This window comes from Achroia grisella, unplaced genomic scaffold (genome assembly GCF_030625045.1).
Source record: "Achroia grisella isolate CSIRO2021 unplaced genomic scaffold, CSIRO_AGI_Agris_v1 utg4646, whole genome shotgun sequence".
Taxonomy (NCBI): Eukaryota; Metazoa; Arthropoda; class Insecta; order Lepidoptera; family Pyralidae; genus Achroia; species Achroia grisella.
Genome location: NW_026712876.1, coordinates 44,830 through 61,816, shown reverse-complemented (window position 1 = coordinate 61,816; position 16,987 = coordinate 44,830). Strand labels below are relative to the sequence as shown.

The following is a 16,987-nucleotide window of genomic DNA, read 5'->3' as shown; positions in this document are numbered from 1 at the left end:
CAGTAGAGTGAGACGGTATTTCACGGCGGCCCATCGCTTGCAATTATACAAGGCGCAGATCCGGCCGCACATGGAATACTGTTCTCATCTCTGGGCGGGAGCACCACAATACCAGCTACTTCCATTTGATTGCATTCAGAACCGAGCAGCCAGAATCATTGGTAATCAACGTCTATGTGACAGACTCGACCCATTGGCTTTGCGGCGTGATATTGCATCTCTGTGCATTTTCTACCGCATATATCACGGGGAGTGTTCTGAGGAATTGTTCGGATTAATACCAGCTGCTGAGTTTCACCACCGTACCACCCGCCCGAAACTGAAATACCATCCTGATCATCTGGATGAATGCCGGTCTTCCACAGTGCGGTTTTCTAGAAACTTTTTGCCTCGCACAACTACATTGTGGAATCACCTTCCAGCAATGGTATTTCCGAATTATTCCTTTTTAAAAGTATTCCGCTTATTCCTTTTTAAAAGGCCGACAACGTACAATGTTGCAATTCCCCTGGTGTTGTGGGTGCTCATGGGCGGCGGTAATCACTTACCATCAGGTGAGCCGCATGCTCGTTAGTCACCTATGTTATAAAAAAAAAACATAAAAGTTTAGATTTTGTTGATTATTAAGAATTTAAAATTAAATGACGATTTATTTAACATTGGAAAATGTTAACATATTTTTGGCATAATTTTAAGAACAATGTAGCATATTATGTAGTAGTCGTATTGGTAACACTGATTAACTGTCACTGTCACATTTGATTGTCATTTATGATTATGGAAATTTGTATATAAATGAATTCGTCAGAATGATCTATTTGATGTGATTGAAATAATGTAATTATTAATTTCCTTTGAAAACAATAAAAAAATTGGTCAAATTTTGATTTCTAGTGATTTAATTGTATGAGTATAGTTGATTTAAGTGGACGTTCCATCCGTATTATGCTTGTGCTCTGTGTAATATTGATTCTATAAAAATCATGAATAAAACAGGAAAAACCGCTCAAGAGTTTATACAAAGCTCTTTTTCGCCTATAATTGCAATTTTGTGTAGTCCAAAGGTTGATAACATCGTCTCAAAGAATAATTTGTCGTTAGTAGAACTCTTACAACCTTTCGCTAATTTAGACTGGGAAGGTAATGGTTCTATTTCCATATTGTTTTAATTTTATATATAATATATTAGCATTTAGATATGAGTGGTTATGTTGTTCAAACAATAAAAATGAATAGTTATACATGAGTTTATACACTAGCTAACAATAAATAATACATTGACAGCAAATCATTATAGTTTTTGAGTTTGACTAGTGATGTATGGCTTTTATTAATATCTACTATTTTAATTATATTATCATATATTCAAATCTATATGAACATTAGGAGCCTAATACAAATGCTATGCAGTGTTAAAAACTATTTATATCATTTCCTAGTAATGATTAAAATTTATTCCTGATATGGTACAAATTAATTTTGATCTGTACATTATAATTATAATCATTCACAAATAAATAAATATCTGTCTGCCAAATTATCAATTGTACTAATTGATAATATGTTTATTTTGTATGATTATGAAATTTTGTAATTTATTTGAAATAATTTGAAATTAGTATATATTTACTATGTCTTGTACTATGTACCACACATGGGAAACTTTATTATCATTACATCTGTGATTACTTGTATATTGTTATAATTTAAATTATTATCTGTTAACTTTTTTGTAATTTCTTATTAAAAAATATAGAAACACATTGTACACAGCTAAAAATTTAATTGTACTTACAGGTCAATTTCGTGAGCCAGGTGGGAGTATATGTACTATCAAGAATTGGAAAATTATTATTAGAGATGTGAACTGGAAGCCAGTACAACCAATGGAAGCTCGAAGGCAGTTAAATAATGCTGTATTATATAATTATAATGAAAAAACAAAGTCACTTGATTTAGGTAGATTTGTTAACTACTTTTATAAATAATTATTATTTGAATCTATGTATTTACTTCTATATAGAAGTTCAAAAATATCAGACTAATACAATGCTAAGTTAGTAATAATAATAAAGAGATAGATATGTAATTAAGAATCAACCCCAGTCATATTGTCAACTGATCTAATCATAGTTGTGAATATACAGAGAGTATGTGTGAAGTATGATGAACTTTATGTAATAGTGTTGAAAAAATAACAAATTTATTTACAGAAGGTCATGCATTCGAAGTACCACAATCCACACCATGGTTTGATGCTTGGAGGGAAACTTATCTTGAAGTTCAGTTTCCATCAGACCATGAATTTACGAAACATTATTTGGCATGTATTATAGTGGGAACATCACAAGAAGAAAACATAATAGACTGTTTTAATTCCCTAAATCAACAATATGCCCAATTGCAGAATATCACTCCACCTAAATTGCCAAAGTGGTTCAACAGTGGAGTTCTTAAATCTTACCTCTTATTACATGACGTGTCAAGTACTAGTAAAGAGAAGTATGACTGTATTACTGGAATATTTCAATTTGTCATTTATATAAACATTTGATTTAAAAGCATTCTTCTTTTTCCCATTATAGGGCAGATACTACATTTGAAACACTAAAACAAACATTTGGAGCCAGTAACAGTTTTATGTTGTCTATTAATTCTAAAAGTACCACAGATCCACACCTCTCAACAGATTACTGGGCTCATTGCATAAAAAGGTCTCATGATTTAAATGTGAGTTCTTTGTTTTTTTTTAGTATTAACTTTTAAAGTAATTTTATTTAGCATCTGATTAGATCATATATCTAAAATCTTTTATGTTATTAAATTTCCATTATAATTTTAATCTCATTTTGCTATGGAACTTTTTTTGTACTGTAGTTTTTTTTTCTGCTTTAAATTACTTTATAGAGATTACATGTATGGAGTTAAAGCTGTTAGGCAGCCAAGTATTAGAATGAATAATATATGTGAAAATAATTACATATAAATTATCATTTTTTGTAACTAATTCATTAGATGAATATGACAAATATTTATCTTTACTATATTATACTATATTACTATATTTACTATATAATATTATAAATGTCTGTCTGTCTGTCTGTCTCGCTTTCACGCCAAAACTACTAAACCGATTTAAATGAAATTTGGTACACAGATAGTCTAGACCCTGAGAAAGGACATAGGCTACTTTTTAATTCGAAAAAAGGGTTGTAAGGGGTTGAAATTGGGGATGAAAGAGTGTTTGGAAGAATCGTCATTTTTGAAGCTAGAAGCTTGAAACTTATTTTTGAGGCTGCTAATTAAATATAAATAAATATGACATACAAAGTTTTTAAAAATGTTAAATAAATTAGGGGATATTTTTTTTATGTAAATTCGTTATTATTGAAGCTAGAGGATCGAAACTTATTTTCGAGGGTGTTGATTAAATATAAATAAATATGACAAACTAAGTTTGTAAAAATTAGGGGTAAAATAAAATAGGGGATGAAAGTTTTTATGTAAATTTGTCATTTTTGAAGCTAGAAACTGATTTTTGAGGCTGTTGATTGAATATAAATAAATATGCCATAAAATTTTGTAAAAATGTTAACCTTAAGAGGGTAAAATAAAAAAGGAGATGAAAGTTTTTATGTAACTTCGTCATTTTTGAAGCTAGAAGATTGAAACGTATTTTGAGGCTGTTGATTAAATATAAATGAATATGACATTCGAAGTCTGTAAAAAATTACCCTTAAGGGGGTAAAATATATTAGGGGATGAAAGATATTGGGTAATATCATCATTTTTGAAGCCAGATTTATTAAACTTTTTTCATTGGCTTTTTGAGTTAGTTTATTAAATACCTTACTAATATTTTAATTGTAAAAGTAATTCTGTCTGTCTGCCAGTCTCACTTATACGCCAAAACTACTGAACAGATTTATGTGAAATTTGCTACACAATTAGTCTTGAGAAATAATTATCTTGAGAAAACTCATAGGATACTTTTGGATGGGAAAAAAATGGTTGTAAGGAGGTTGAAATCGTAGGTGCAAGGTTGTACGTAAGTATCGTAATTTTTAAAAGGTGGAAGCATGAAACTTATATTTTAGGCTGGTAACTAAATGTGAATAAATATGATATTCAAAGTTTTTAAAATTTTTACCCTTAAGGGGATTAAATAAAATAGGGGATGAAAGATTTTAGGTGAATTCGTCATTTGAGTCATTGAAGCCAGATCTATGAAACTTTTTCCATTGGCTTTTTTGGGTTAGTTTATAAAATACCCCACTAATATTATAACTGTGAAAGTAACTTTATCTGTATGTCTGTCAGTCTCACTTACATGCTAAAACTGCTGAACCGATTTAAATGAAATTTGCTACATAGTTAGTCTAGATCCTGAGAAAGGACATAGGCTACTTTTAAATGCGATTTAAGGGTTATAAGGGGTTGAAAGAATTATGTATGGAAGTGTCGTTATTTTTGAAGATGAAACGATGAAACTTTTTTTATTTGGTCATTTTATTATATATATATATATATATATATATATAATCCTTGTATGCTTCAGAATTTTGAAATGCTTTTTGTATCATGATGCTTGGGTAATGAAGGAAATTATATGAAAAATTATTTGTCAAGTAAAAGTTACTATTATACACAGAATAGACTCGGTGATGAAACTGTCAATGAAAGTACTGGCAAACTCAAAACCAGAATACACTGTATTGAGTAACTTTTCTATAAATTAGGGTTACTTTTTAGTTAATTGATTGCTAGTTGTAGTTGTTCCTTGACATTGATTTATAATTACAGGCTGATACTACAACTCCTTTACCAAATATGGCAACTACTCCTCTTGAACCTCAAGCCATTATAACATCATCTAATATAACAATTACAGGTATGTTCGTTTGTGCACTTGTATTTATATTACATTCTAATACAATATAATAATAGTGACTAAATCATATTAATCATGTGTCCGCATGAATATCTGGTAATACTATCATTTATATTCTAATTACCAATTGTCATTCCAATATATTCTGCTATCTAAGAGTGATTAAGTTACAAATATACAAAACGTAAAATTTATACTATTATTAATAATATTAACACAATATTTATCTGACAGCAGATGATTCCAATAATTCCACAACTCAAGAGGTCTCACATCCTTTGACGACTGCTGAAAATGATATATATGACAACGCCAACAGTCTGCAAGTATGTCATTAGATAATAAGTACCGCTTTGTTTGATACTGTCTAAACTTGAAATGACATTTTGGTTAAAAATATGGATTTAGGGAAATTGCTATTGTAAACTTTTAATAGATTACAAATTTTAATGGAAATATTGGTATAGTACATAAACAATAACCACATTCAAATCAGTTATGACATTATTGTCATGAACACATAGATAAATAGATAAAGAAATTAAAAATTATTTAATTATTTTGGCAATTAACTACTCTTTCGTTCAAAATATTTCATATAACCACGGCTCATACGATTTCATTATAGATATAATTATTTTTGGTGATATAAATAAATAATCATTGTACAGTAGAATAAGAATAGAATAACTATAAATAACAATAATCAATACGGAAATATTAATTTTGTCTAAATATAATAAATAATAAAAAATACACAATTTTCAGACTCATTCATTTTCTGGTAGCTCAGAAAGTGTCAGTGTTGCTGGTAAAGTAGCAGATTATACATCAGAAGTTCATGGAGCGGCTTTAAATGCGAACGACATAGAGGGAATTAAAAAGTTTATGCAAGAATATGCATCCAAAGCACTTTTGCCTTATTTGGAGAAACAAATATCTCAATTGTCTGAAGTGGTAAATTTTTCATTATTATTGATTGTAATAATAAGCTGTACTTTTAAAATTGAAAGAAGGAAAGTAGAAAAATATTTATTCAGTAGTTCTACAGAATTAACAAAAAAATAGAAAAAGTAATTTCAAACTGAAATAGTAGAACCAACTCTATAACGGAAATATGCTGCAGGTTTTCAGCTTTGTAATTATGTATAAAGTAGGAATGTCCTTTTAAAGGAAATTAAGCATTGCCGGATTAGTATATCATATAGTAATAGTATTCTTTAAGTAGTTTAATTGAATGACATAATATTTTAGGTTGCAAACAGAAAAGGGGTCAGTCGATCATTATTTTCTGCAACTAAAAGATGGTTTGGAACAGGAAAGGGAGGAAACACCACAGTCAATAATACTGTAATGTATGTTCAGTTCTTTAAATTAGTTATAATTAACAATCTTAGTTTTAATATAATTAATCATTTTTATGTAATACATTATAGATATTCAAATGACTGTCCGGAGCTTCAATTACGCCGTTTGGGTGATTTGTGGTTTATGTGTGGTCAATGGCAACGCGCTTTTGATACTTACCACACAGCAAAACGAGAATTCCAGGCAGACAGTGCTTGGCTTTGTTATGCTGGTGCACTTGAAATGGCAGCGATTAGTGCTTTCATGGCGGGAGATTCGAACCGCAAAACTCAAGGTTATATGGAAGATAGTATTGTTACCTATTTGAATACATGCAGGTTTGTTCTTTTAACTTTCTAATGTATACTTTATGGAAATATATGAAAATATACACATATATATTTTTACAGGATGGTTCAATATGCAGTTAGAGCAACATTGTTGTCTGTGTTGTGTTTAAACAACTCGGGACTTCATGGCGAAGCAGCTAAACAGTTAATTCGCATGACGTCAGAGGATAGCGACTTGCGCAGCGCTATGTTACTTGAACAAGCGGCATTATGCTTTTTGTCTGGACCTGGTTCTAAAGCAATGTGCAGAAAATATGCTTTTCACATGGTCCTTTCTGGCCACAGGTTCTCAAAAGCTGGACAAAAGAAACATGCATATCGAAGTTACAAACAAGCTTATCAGGTATAAAATTTATACTAGTTTACAATAGTATATTACTATATAAGTTATATTAGTTAGTATAACTAACTTAGTGTTATGATGGTAATAATACAACACACGAGTGTGTTAAATACGCACGTATGTATATCATACGACGTTTTTCAACACAACTTCATTTTAAATAAACTCAACCATAAAATTGCCATGCACATGTACAAAAAACAAATAATGCAGTTATAGAATATGTATAATACACTATTTGCGTTTATAATGCACGCGTATTCTTTGAGCTGCTTTATATCGAAAACTGGTGAAATTAGATCCACTTTATGAGCAAGGTTGTTGAAAATGAAGTTTATAGTTTAAATTATGTTAGTGTTCATTATGGATACGTTGGTTGGCTATGTAAACATATATGGATGGATTGACGTATTATATGTATGAACTATTTTGACTATCACGTTTACAGCAATCGTCAACGGAAAATTACTGGAGTATTGTATTCAGATAACTACATATATTTACAAAACACATTTCGCATACATCGCATCGCATATAGCATTTCTTGATATAGTTAATTTACTAAAATATGAAAGTCTTTATTTAGATATCATATATTACTGGACTGAACTTTTGTTATAAATAGTATCGTGGATTGTGTATTCCCCTGCACTGAGTGTATGACGGTACGAACAGGTTTATGAAGGGAGCGGGTGGCGGCTGTCGACGGACCACGTTCAGTTCGCTCTGGGGCGGCTGGCGAGCGCGCTGCGGCGGCCCAGCGCCGCCGTGCAGTGGCTGGCGGGTCCGCTGGCGCCGGCCGCTTATTCCGCTCCCGGGGCCCAGCCCCCACATCAACAGGACGCCTTCCTACGCGAGTACATGTTGGCGCATCAGGTATAATATGTCTACAATTAAATACCTCTACTCACTTATCTATTCACTTTTGCCCTTTAATTTTCTCTTAAAATCGTAATCTTCCTTTTTATGATCCTTTTACTTCTTAAAATATTTCACAGACTTATTTTCGTGTCTGATTCTAATACAATCCGAGCTTCATTTTAATCATGGTAACCGTGACCTACCTAGTTAAAAAAAATGGATCTTCATCTTATGAATACGTCAGTTTAGGTATATCGAAGTAGGTATTTATAATTTCGTTACAATTAATTATTATCTTCAGTTATTTAATTAATTACCGCATTCGTGAATTACTGTCGGTACAAAGGTTTCCTGGCTGGTTTTCTAGACTTCGACTCGTCCGTTGCGTTATGTCAGACTACATTTAAGATTCCGTTCGTCAGCAATGGGTAGAGAGTAGGTCAGAGGGCGGGGCGCGGGCGCTGCCGCTGCCGCTGGTGTGGCGCGCGGCGACGGCGCTGGTGTGCGCGGGCGCGGCGCCGCTGGCGGCGGCCGGCCGCGTGCCCGCCACCTCGCTGCGGCTGCACCGCGCGCCCGACTCCCCCGCCGCTAGCCTTCACTGGTACAAGCTCGAGGAGATGCTGCTGCAGGTCGCGCAGGGCGCCGTGCCCATGATATTCAAACCCTCCGTCGACTTGTACACCGAGGCCACCGACGCTAATCCCATTGTACCACAAGGAGGTATTTCTTTTCACACTATTACATTGCATGATCTTCTATCGTATTAATGGCGACCTATATCTTTTTTTCGGACTATTCTAATGCGAGAGGGCTAGTGCAGATGGCACCGAAGCCGAGCCGCAGAAGGACTTATGGAGCTCCTAAAGGCTAACGGATAGACGGAGACTATTTTAGTCTGAGGGCATCGCTGTGGGTTCGAGTAATACGAGTCTCCGTCTAAATTGAACGTAGAAACGATCGTAGGGGATTATGACAAAACAATTTTTTTTCAAATTGGTCAAAACAAACAGCTCATACATTATTTATATTTTAATTTAATTTTACTAATAAATAATCGTGTATTTTAATAAAATTTAATATAATAAGTGATAATTAATTAGTACCAGTGTTTGTTAAAGACTTCATCAAGATTTAATTTGTGAAATTCTTGCCCGTTCGACATCTTGTCAAACGGGGTCAACGGCAGCAAAATTCGAAAAACTTTGGATAAACTTAGTAAACGTATTTAGTAAGATTTTTGAAAAGATACTACTTACACAAATGTTAGCTCATTTTAATACACATGATTTATTTCATAAACAGCAATTTGGATTTATGAGTGGACGGTCTACTACTGATGCAGGCATTAACTTAATACAAAGTATTTTCGGTGCCTGGGAAGATTCACAGGATGCCATTGGTGTCTTCTGTGATCTCTCTAAAGCGTTTGATTGCGTTGACCATAGGATATTATTACGCAAACTAGAGCATTATGGAATTAGAGAAAAATCCTCAGAACTCATTGGATCATATTTGCGCGATAGAATTCAAGTGGTAGACATTAAAGGAAGCAAGTCCAAGGGGTCATTTATAAAAATGGGTGTACCCCAGGGTTCTATACTTGGCCCATTTCTTTTTCTTGTTTATATAAATGACTTACCATACCAGTTTCAAAACATACTTGACATAGTTTTGTTTGCTGATGACACATCACTTATTTTCAAAGTGAAAAGAAATACAAAGGATTTTAATAATATAAATATTGCTCTTGAGGATGTTCTAAACTGGTTTACATCAAATAATCTAGCGCTTAATTCAATGAAAACAAAATGTGTTAAATTCTCTTTACCAAATGTAAAACAAGTAACGACAACTGTTAGTATGAATCATCATGTTTTGGACTTTGTTGATGAGACTTCGTTTCTTGGTATTGTAATAGATAATAAATTGCAGTGGGGTCCACATATATTCACACTAGCCAAAAGACTAAGCTCGGCTGCTTTTGCTATCAGAAAAATTAGACAATTGACTGATACTGCAACAGCGAAACTAGTGTATTTTAGTTACTTCCATAGTATAATGTCGTATGGTATTATATTGTGGGGAAGAGCGGCTGATGTAGAATCAATTTTTATACTACAAAAAAGAGCAATTCGTTCAATATATAATTTACCGTGTCGCGAATCTCTTAGAGAACGCTTTAAAGAAACAGGTATTCTTACTGTTCCCTCTCAATATATATATGAAAATATTATGTATGTACGCAAAAACTTAAATTTATTTCCAAAAAATAGTCACTTACACGCTTTTAATACAAGGAATAAAAATAAATTAAATATGCCTAGTTATCGTCTCAAAAAAGTAAGTACATCTTTCATGGGACATTGTATACGTTTTTATAATAAATTGCCAGATAGTGTTTTAAATTTAAGTGAAGCCAAATTTAAGATACATGTAAAAAAAACACTTTGCTCTAAAGCTTATTATAAAATAAACGACTACTTAAATGACTACAATGTGTGGACTTAATTACAATTTTAACTTTTGTTATGAGGCATATAATTTTTCCCATTGACATGGATAATGTAATAACAATAAAGAAACTTATTATAAATTTTGTAATGACATATTGTAAATTAAATAATGTAAATTTAATATTGTAATGGGTGAAAACTGTGATCGGTACAGCCTATGCTGTAAATAATATAATTGACGTAGTGGAGTAACCTGAAACAGTCATGCTCGCTATAAAGTTCAAACTTGTGGCGGCGTGGTGGGCCGGGTCGATGTGCTCCCTCAAATATGGTTGAGTACAATGATGGCTGGCTCATACGTCATACTCGTGAACGGGTGCTGCTTGTGGGGACTGGTCTGTTCAGGTTGTGAACACTGATTAAATTTTTTGTTCTTTGCGATAGCATATGCTGGTGGTCACTCTATTCTCCCAAATTTGAATTTTAATAACTGTATTTATCATAAACATGTTCCACTATTATTTGAAAAAATTACGAGCTGAGTTTCTTGTCAGTTCTTCTCATCTCGATATCATTCCGAACTGACGGTAGATTTGACATATCATAAGAGTCTGTAATAGACCTACATGAATAAAGATATTTTGAATTTGAATTTGAATTTGACACCAGAACTTAGACAATATAATATTTATTTGATCTAATGACTGGAATTACTTTTTGTTACCAGTGTCACTAAATATTATAATACATAATGGTCATTTATGAAAACTTATATGTACCTACTTGAATACCAATTTACGTGGCATTTACACAGTACTGTTGCGGTGTACCGAGTATTGTACTCACGCAGTATACCCTAAAATAAACATATAGGAATGTTTATTTTAGGGTATACTGCGTGAGTACAATGCAGTACTATGTTAAAGCAACTTCAACAATACCCTGATTGCAATATCGCGCTTTAAATTGAAGGTTGTTTTTAATATCTAGCTATTAAGTTGTATCAGAAAATTGTTGAAGAAAATACTTCGAATTTAAATTTAATTTAGTAGTTACCTATTATTATTTGTGACATATTCATCTATCATAAAAAAATGAACACAGAATTAAATGCAATCATGCTGTGTAGTCTTATATTTCCAGAGAATTGTGGTTGTTAATTTCATATTTTTTTACAGAACCTATGCAGATATCAATAACATTACAGAATCCATTAAAAATTTCGTTGTTATTGAAAGACGCCGAATTATTGTGGAAATTTGTACCAAATACGGATGACGCAGAGAAGTATGAAGAGGAATTATTGAGTAATGAGCCATTTGTGGCAGCGGGGCAGAACTTTGATAGTACCATAATTTGTGGTCAGAAAATAAAGGCAGTCCTTTTAGAAGGTGATTGCACAAAAGCATTAACATTTACGGTCACTCCTTTGAAAGTTGGTCAACTCGTTATACATGGCTTAGCTTACAAGTAAGTTAATTTTGTAGTTATGACTAAATACAGACTTTGTGGTAAATACTTCACCTGTTTATACTTAGTTTAGTCTCTGGTAAATCTTTATTAAAGTATACACTTCAAATATACTTAATAATATTAAATGATGCAATATATGTTATCTTTCGGCAATAATATTAGTGTTCTTGGCTATTTTAATACCAAAACATGAACTAACAAACGATTTCAACATACAGCGTGGCATCTCCACTTTAAATAATATATTATTAATTTATGTGCCCAATTTTCATACTTTTCCCCAGGTTAATAAATGCGGGAGAGGGAGGCAATGGAAACGGGAATAGCGTGATGATATCAGGAAAAGTTAATCTAATGTCTGATACAAATACTCTCGACAAAAGGCTGCATATAAATGTTATCCCAGAAACTCCTTGTTTACAGGTAATAAACGGTAATATCAAATGATAGCAAAAGTATTAAATTACGTTGTTTATAAAAATATATACTGTAAATAAACCAAAGCCGTGTTTATTAAGAAAGAGATCAAATAAAGATTAATAAAATTGGAAATATGGACAAATAATTTCTGTAATAATATCGCATCGTAATAACATTTGAAAAATTAAATCAGCCGCATGTATAATTATAAATATTTATTAATTAGAAAATTTTTAATAATTAATGTATGTTTTAAATCATATTTATTTGAAAGCTATTATTATATTACAGATGACATTCTCAGAGACCTCTATGGATGTAATCAGTGGGGAAATTAGAGATATTGATGTCGAGTTAAGAAACGTGGGTCCGGTGGATATGAAGAATGTTCACATAGCTGTTTCTCATCCAGAGTGTATTACTCTCGTTAATGACAATGTTCCAGAAGACGACTTTAAAGCTTTCTACATGGAAAAGTATCAAGAGCTGCCAGTTTATGCAGGTAAGTTGCGTACATTAATGTTACTGGTTCTATGATTTCAACATGTCAATATAGTGTACACTAGTAAAACTAGTCTATAATGATTTAAAAAGAAATAATATGTGAATTTAACGGAATAGAATATATATGTATATATAATACATAAGTTACTTACATAGCTGTCTGGAATTATAGCGTAATTCTACCGCCATATTCACAGACCGGTTTTAACTGTTTGGTATGGCAAAGAAGCTGATGGCTACCTGATCAAATCGTGGAAATTGTCACATATATATCTGAATAGCACGATGGACGGAGCCCGTTATCATGTGACATATATGGTATACCTGTTTGGTATGGTACTATATATTCACTCCTTGTTCCATATCTCACCCAACTGAAACATAGTGTAGTAAGCGGTAATGATGAAGGTTTGGGCTCGGGGTGAATCTCTTTGCGCCGGCATCAACTATGGTGGTAACAATCCCTGGGAGGCTGGATTTAAGCCTCTTAACTTAAAAAATACGGTAATACAATTAAAATAGACTTATTTGGGTACACTTTTCTCTTATTATGTATTGTGGAAAGGCAATTTTTTTATTGGGTTCTTCGGACTATTGTCAGGTGCTCGCACCTGTAGTACTGCAACCTACATAGATCTATTATGCTCGCCTTTTTTTAGAGTTCGCTACCTAGACCTGTCGGGGACAAATATTTAAGGATTTCTCAGGAGCGATGGTTTTTATCTTATCAGGATAGAGTGTAAACTTTCCACAGGAGATATTACGTTTATGCATGAGTGGGCTACGACCACATAGCATGTGTAGTGACATGTATGTGTAGTAATGTATATTATGTCCGGTAGAGGAGCGGGTGGGGCGCGTGCAGGCGTGGAGAGCGCGGGCGGCGCGGCACGCGCGGCCTGTGCGGGGCGACGACGACGGCGGCGGCGGTGTCTGCGGCGGCCGCTCCGTCCGCAGCGGGGCCGCGGCGCGCGCGCGCCTGCTGCTGCGGCCACGGGCCTCCGCCCCCGACCTGCTGCTGCTGGCGTACTATGAGACGGGCGAGCGCGCGCGTCCTTACCGTCTGCTGCGACACGTCTTCCGCTTCCGGGTCACGGTTGGTACATCCCGATTCCCACTTCTCGTAGAAAGATACACTTCCGCGGTTACTCTCTCGTGAGACAGCTGTCGTATGATATAAAATAGGTTGCGTGCTATACGTAGCTACCATGCAGTAGTAATTATTTTAAATATTCAGAGTTTTCAGACGTATAATTATGTAACTTTCTAAGATCCATTATTTTCGCCGAGTTTCTTTATCCGCTACATCCACGTGGGAACGTGGATTCCTTAATATTAGAATTATGTATTATTCCGCTAAATGTTTTAAAACGAAAGCTACGTCCGTAATTGTAACAACATACATATGATGATTGAGAGCAACATGAATTTTTGTTTTTTTTTAATCCACAGGAAGCCGTTGAAATATCTGTGATACCCCGACGTAGTCTAAGAACCGTGAGAAACGAAGTCTTCGAGAGCATGAATTTAAGTGTGGATATTAAAAATATAACGCATGGGAAAGATGAAAACATCGCTGTCTCGCTATTGGAAGCGTCGTTATTGAGTAGACAATGGAAATTGACTGATATAACCGCGGCGAACGAAAGCGATGATTCGCTCACCGCCCACGAAAGACTTCACATAATTTTTAAAGCTCAAAGAATGTCGGAAGAATTACCTGAAGGAAAAGTAGATTTTACATGTCTGAAGATTGCTAAACATCATCTAAAAACTGTGGCAAATGTTAATACCGTTCCATATTCCAAATTTGTTTTAGACACAAGATCATCTCTACTTGAAACAACCACTCAAGACTTTAGCAATAAAAAATCTGGTCTTATTCAGTCTATGCTAATTATTAGATGGGTGGCCATAGACAAAGACAAGCAACAATCAGCTATTGGACAACACTGTGTGTGGCTGGACTGCTTTACAAAAGCCTCATCACAGGAAAAGGAAATATTAACGCAGGAAATACCTTCCTTGCAACTGGAAGAATATGACAGCAAAACTGATTCTATACACATTAAAAGGAAAAGTAGAAAAGATAATGTAGTACTGTATAAATTGGAACACACTAATTTAATTGAGCACAACTTTCATCAGAAAAAGCTATGTTTGATCCCAATAACTATAAATATCGTCAATTGCTATGGCGTCCCAGTAGACGTATTCATTGATATGACACAACAGCAAAGCAGGTAATTAACATTTCATTAACATTTCTCACCACTCATAATCTGGTAAACAGACTCAACTGATAATTAATATATTTTTACGTCTGTTATCCAGATAGAGGGATGGTCAGAGGTATTGTTTATTGTCGACGTCGTGATGGACTGAATATTTAACAGGCGTAATTATCGTCGGCCAGATTTTAGCCACGATCTTTTGTCTAAGATCGGGTTGCAAAACACTTTGCCTTGACGCTCTCAACATTAAATGGATGTAGGCTATTACATGGAACATATTAGACAAATATTTTCGCAGTACAGTTTCGTACCTCTGTGAATATCGTCGTTTTTTTCAGTAATATCGTACATATATATGATTAAAATTCAAATTTTCAAATAAAAATAATGAAAAAAATATTGCCAACAAATTGAATATTTTGATTTTATATTTGCTCATTTAAATTCTAAAATCATTTATTCATGTACGACATTTTATCCGCTTATTAAAGTAAAATTCTTTATATTATATTTTTTCCCTAATACATAGTTATATATATTTTACTATAATACTGTACGGTTAATGAATTATTGTTTCAATAATGTTGTTAGATTGATAAAATTCTGCTGAAAGGTATGAATTAAAATTCTTATAGGCTGTGTCTGTAATATGTATTGAATGAAAATATACATATTTGTACATGGTTTTTTGTCTATATGTGCTGTTGTACAGAAACGGCTAAATTTATTTCAATATGACGCATTTAAAAATATTTAAATAAATTGTTATACAGGCTAATCTTAGTATAATTCTTAATATACAAAGGTAGTCTTTGTACAAAGTCAATTGCGTAGGCGCCCATTTCTGCTGTCAACGATACTTAAGTTGAACAGAGCTAGTGTTATGGATACTAGACAACTGATATTTATATCAGATATAAGACAATAATGATATGACTCGGTGCGTTAGCGGTTTAGCACATCGCTTTTCTTTCAATGGTGACCCGATTTGTTTTGTAAATACGTACACACTATATGTACATAGAAAACATCGGGACCAATACAAACAACCATATTCATGAACACAACTCTTTGTGTCGTGCGAGGAATAGGACTCGCGATCGGAACTAAAATGGTGTGCTAAACCCATTGAGGCCATTGAGGCCGTCAAAAATAATATGAAATATATAATTAATCACTAACATATCTATCGTAGAACAAATAGTTTTATTAATTTTTAATAAGGTTAGTGATATGTCATAAATATGTATTTTTTGTTAGTCTAAGGTATGAACAAATAAATACTTTATAAAACAGGGATTCGTTCGGAGAACTCGGGTGGGCGGGCACGCTTCACCAGGGTGTAGTCGCTGAGAGCCTCAATGGTGTCGAGAACTCCTCGCTAGGCGTGAGCGTGAGTCTGGAGAGGTTCTCGACACAGCGCCTACGGGTACGCGCACTGTGCGCTGCACCTGGTTCCTATCTCGTCGGGTCGGCTTTCACTGTTACCGTCACCACCAATACCCCTACAGCCGGCATCGATGGCCGCCGCCCCGCCACGCTCTTCGCTAACAACGCGTCGCTCTTGGTCGTTCGTCAAACTGCTTAGCCGTAGTGTCTTATTTGTTTTGTTAATATGTATACTAAAATAAAGATTTTTTATAAATGTGTATTGTTTCTGTGTAACATTTCGAATATTTGTTACTTCATTAAATTTGAAAGTTTATTACTTCCTCTTCATGACTTAATAAATCCTCATGAAATTGACAATGAGCTATTATTTTGATTTTAATGACGATTATAACGAATCAGGCGAAACCAAGCATGTTGTACCTATAGGTTCATAAAACAATACAATGTTTGTATTGTTTTTATATTGATTTTAATAATATCCTTATCAATCTATTTATATATAAAATCCATTTTACATCAGTTTTACGATTTACCTTACAGTATAGCTGTTTGTGTATTATAACAATATATATCGGCTATGTATATTGTTAGAGAATAGTTTCCCATATGCAATATTTCGTTATATAAAATAAATCGTCTGTTGATTTAATCAAATGTAACGAAATTAATACATTCATAAATTTTTATATGTACCAGTATCGATTTCAATCATCACCATA

General features: G+C 33.6%; 1 protein-coding gene across 2 annotated transcripts; it reads left to right on the top strand.

Moving 5' to 3' along the window:
• Window positions 1–774: 774 nt before the first annotated feature.
• On the top strand, window positions 775–16,518 carry LOC131845403 (trafficking protein particle complex subunit 8). Of its 2 annotated transcripts, none has more exons than XM_059194466.1 (18): window positions 775–1,140; window positions 1,798–1,959; window positions 2,214–2,502; window positions 2,586–2,730; window positions 4,804–4,891; window positions 5,129–5,217; window positions 5,660–5,848; window positions 6,146–6,246; window positions 6,328–6,576; window positions 6,649–6,931; window positions 7,607–7,807; window positions 8,215–8,512; window positions 11,424–11,715; window positions 12,003–12,141; window positions 12,430–12,640; window positions 13,485–13,738; window positions 14,095–14,885; window positions 16,173–16,518. In XM_059194466.1, exons 1-18 carry the CDS (start codon window positions 984–986, stop codon window positions 16,462–16,464), a joined length of 4,230 nt encoding a protein of 1,409 aa, XP_059050449.1. In that variant the 5' UTR covers window positions 775–983; the 3' UTR covers window positions 16,465–16,518. The 2 variants fall into 2 exon arrangements, with proteins under 2 accessions (XP_059050449.1, XP_059050448.1); XM_059194465.1 differs by having other exon boundaries at window positions 5,126–5,217.
• The last annotated feature ends 469 nt before the right edge of the window (window positions 16,519–16,987 follow it).

Coding starts and splice junctions, on each gene's coding strand:
- LOC131845403 (XM_059194465.1), top strand. CDS start 984: ATGAATAAAACAGGAAAAACCGCTCAAGAGTTTATACAAAGCTCTTTT. Junction 2,503..2,585: donor TCAAGTACTAGTAAAGAGAA/GTATGACTGTAT, acceptor TTCCCATTATAG/GGCAGATACTACATTTGAAA. Junction 12,641..13,484: donor AGAGCTGCCAGTTTATGCAG/GTAAGTTGCGTA, acceptor TATGTCCGGTAG/AGGAGCGGGTGGGGCGCGTG.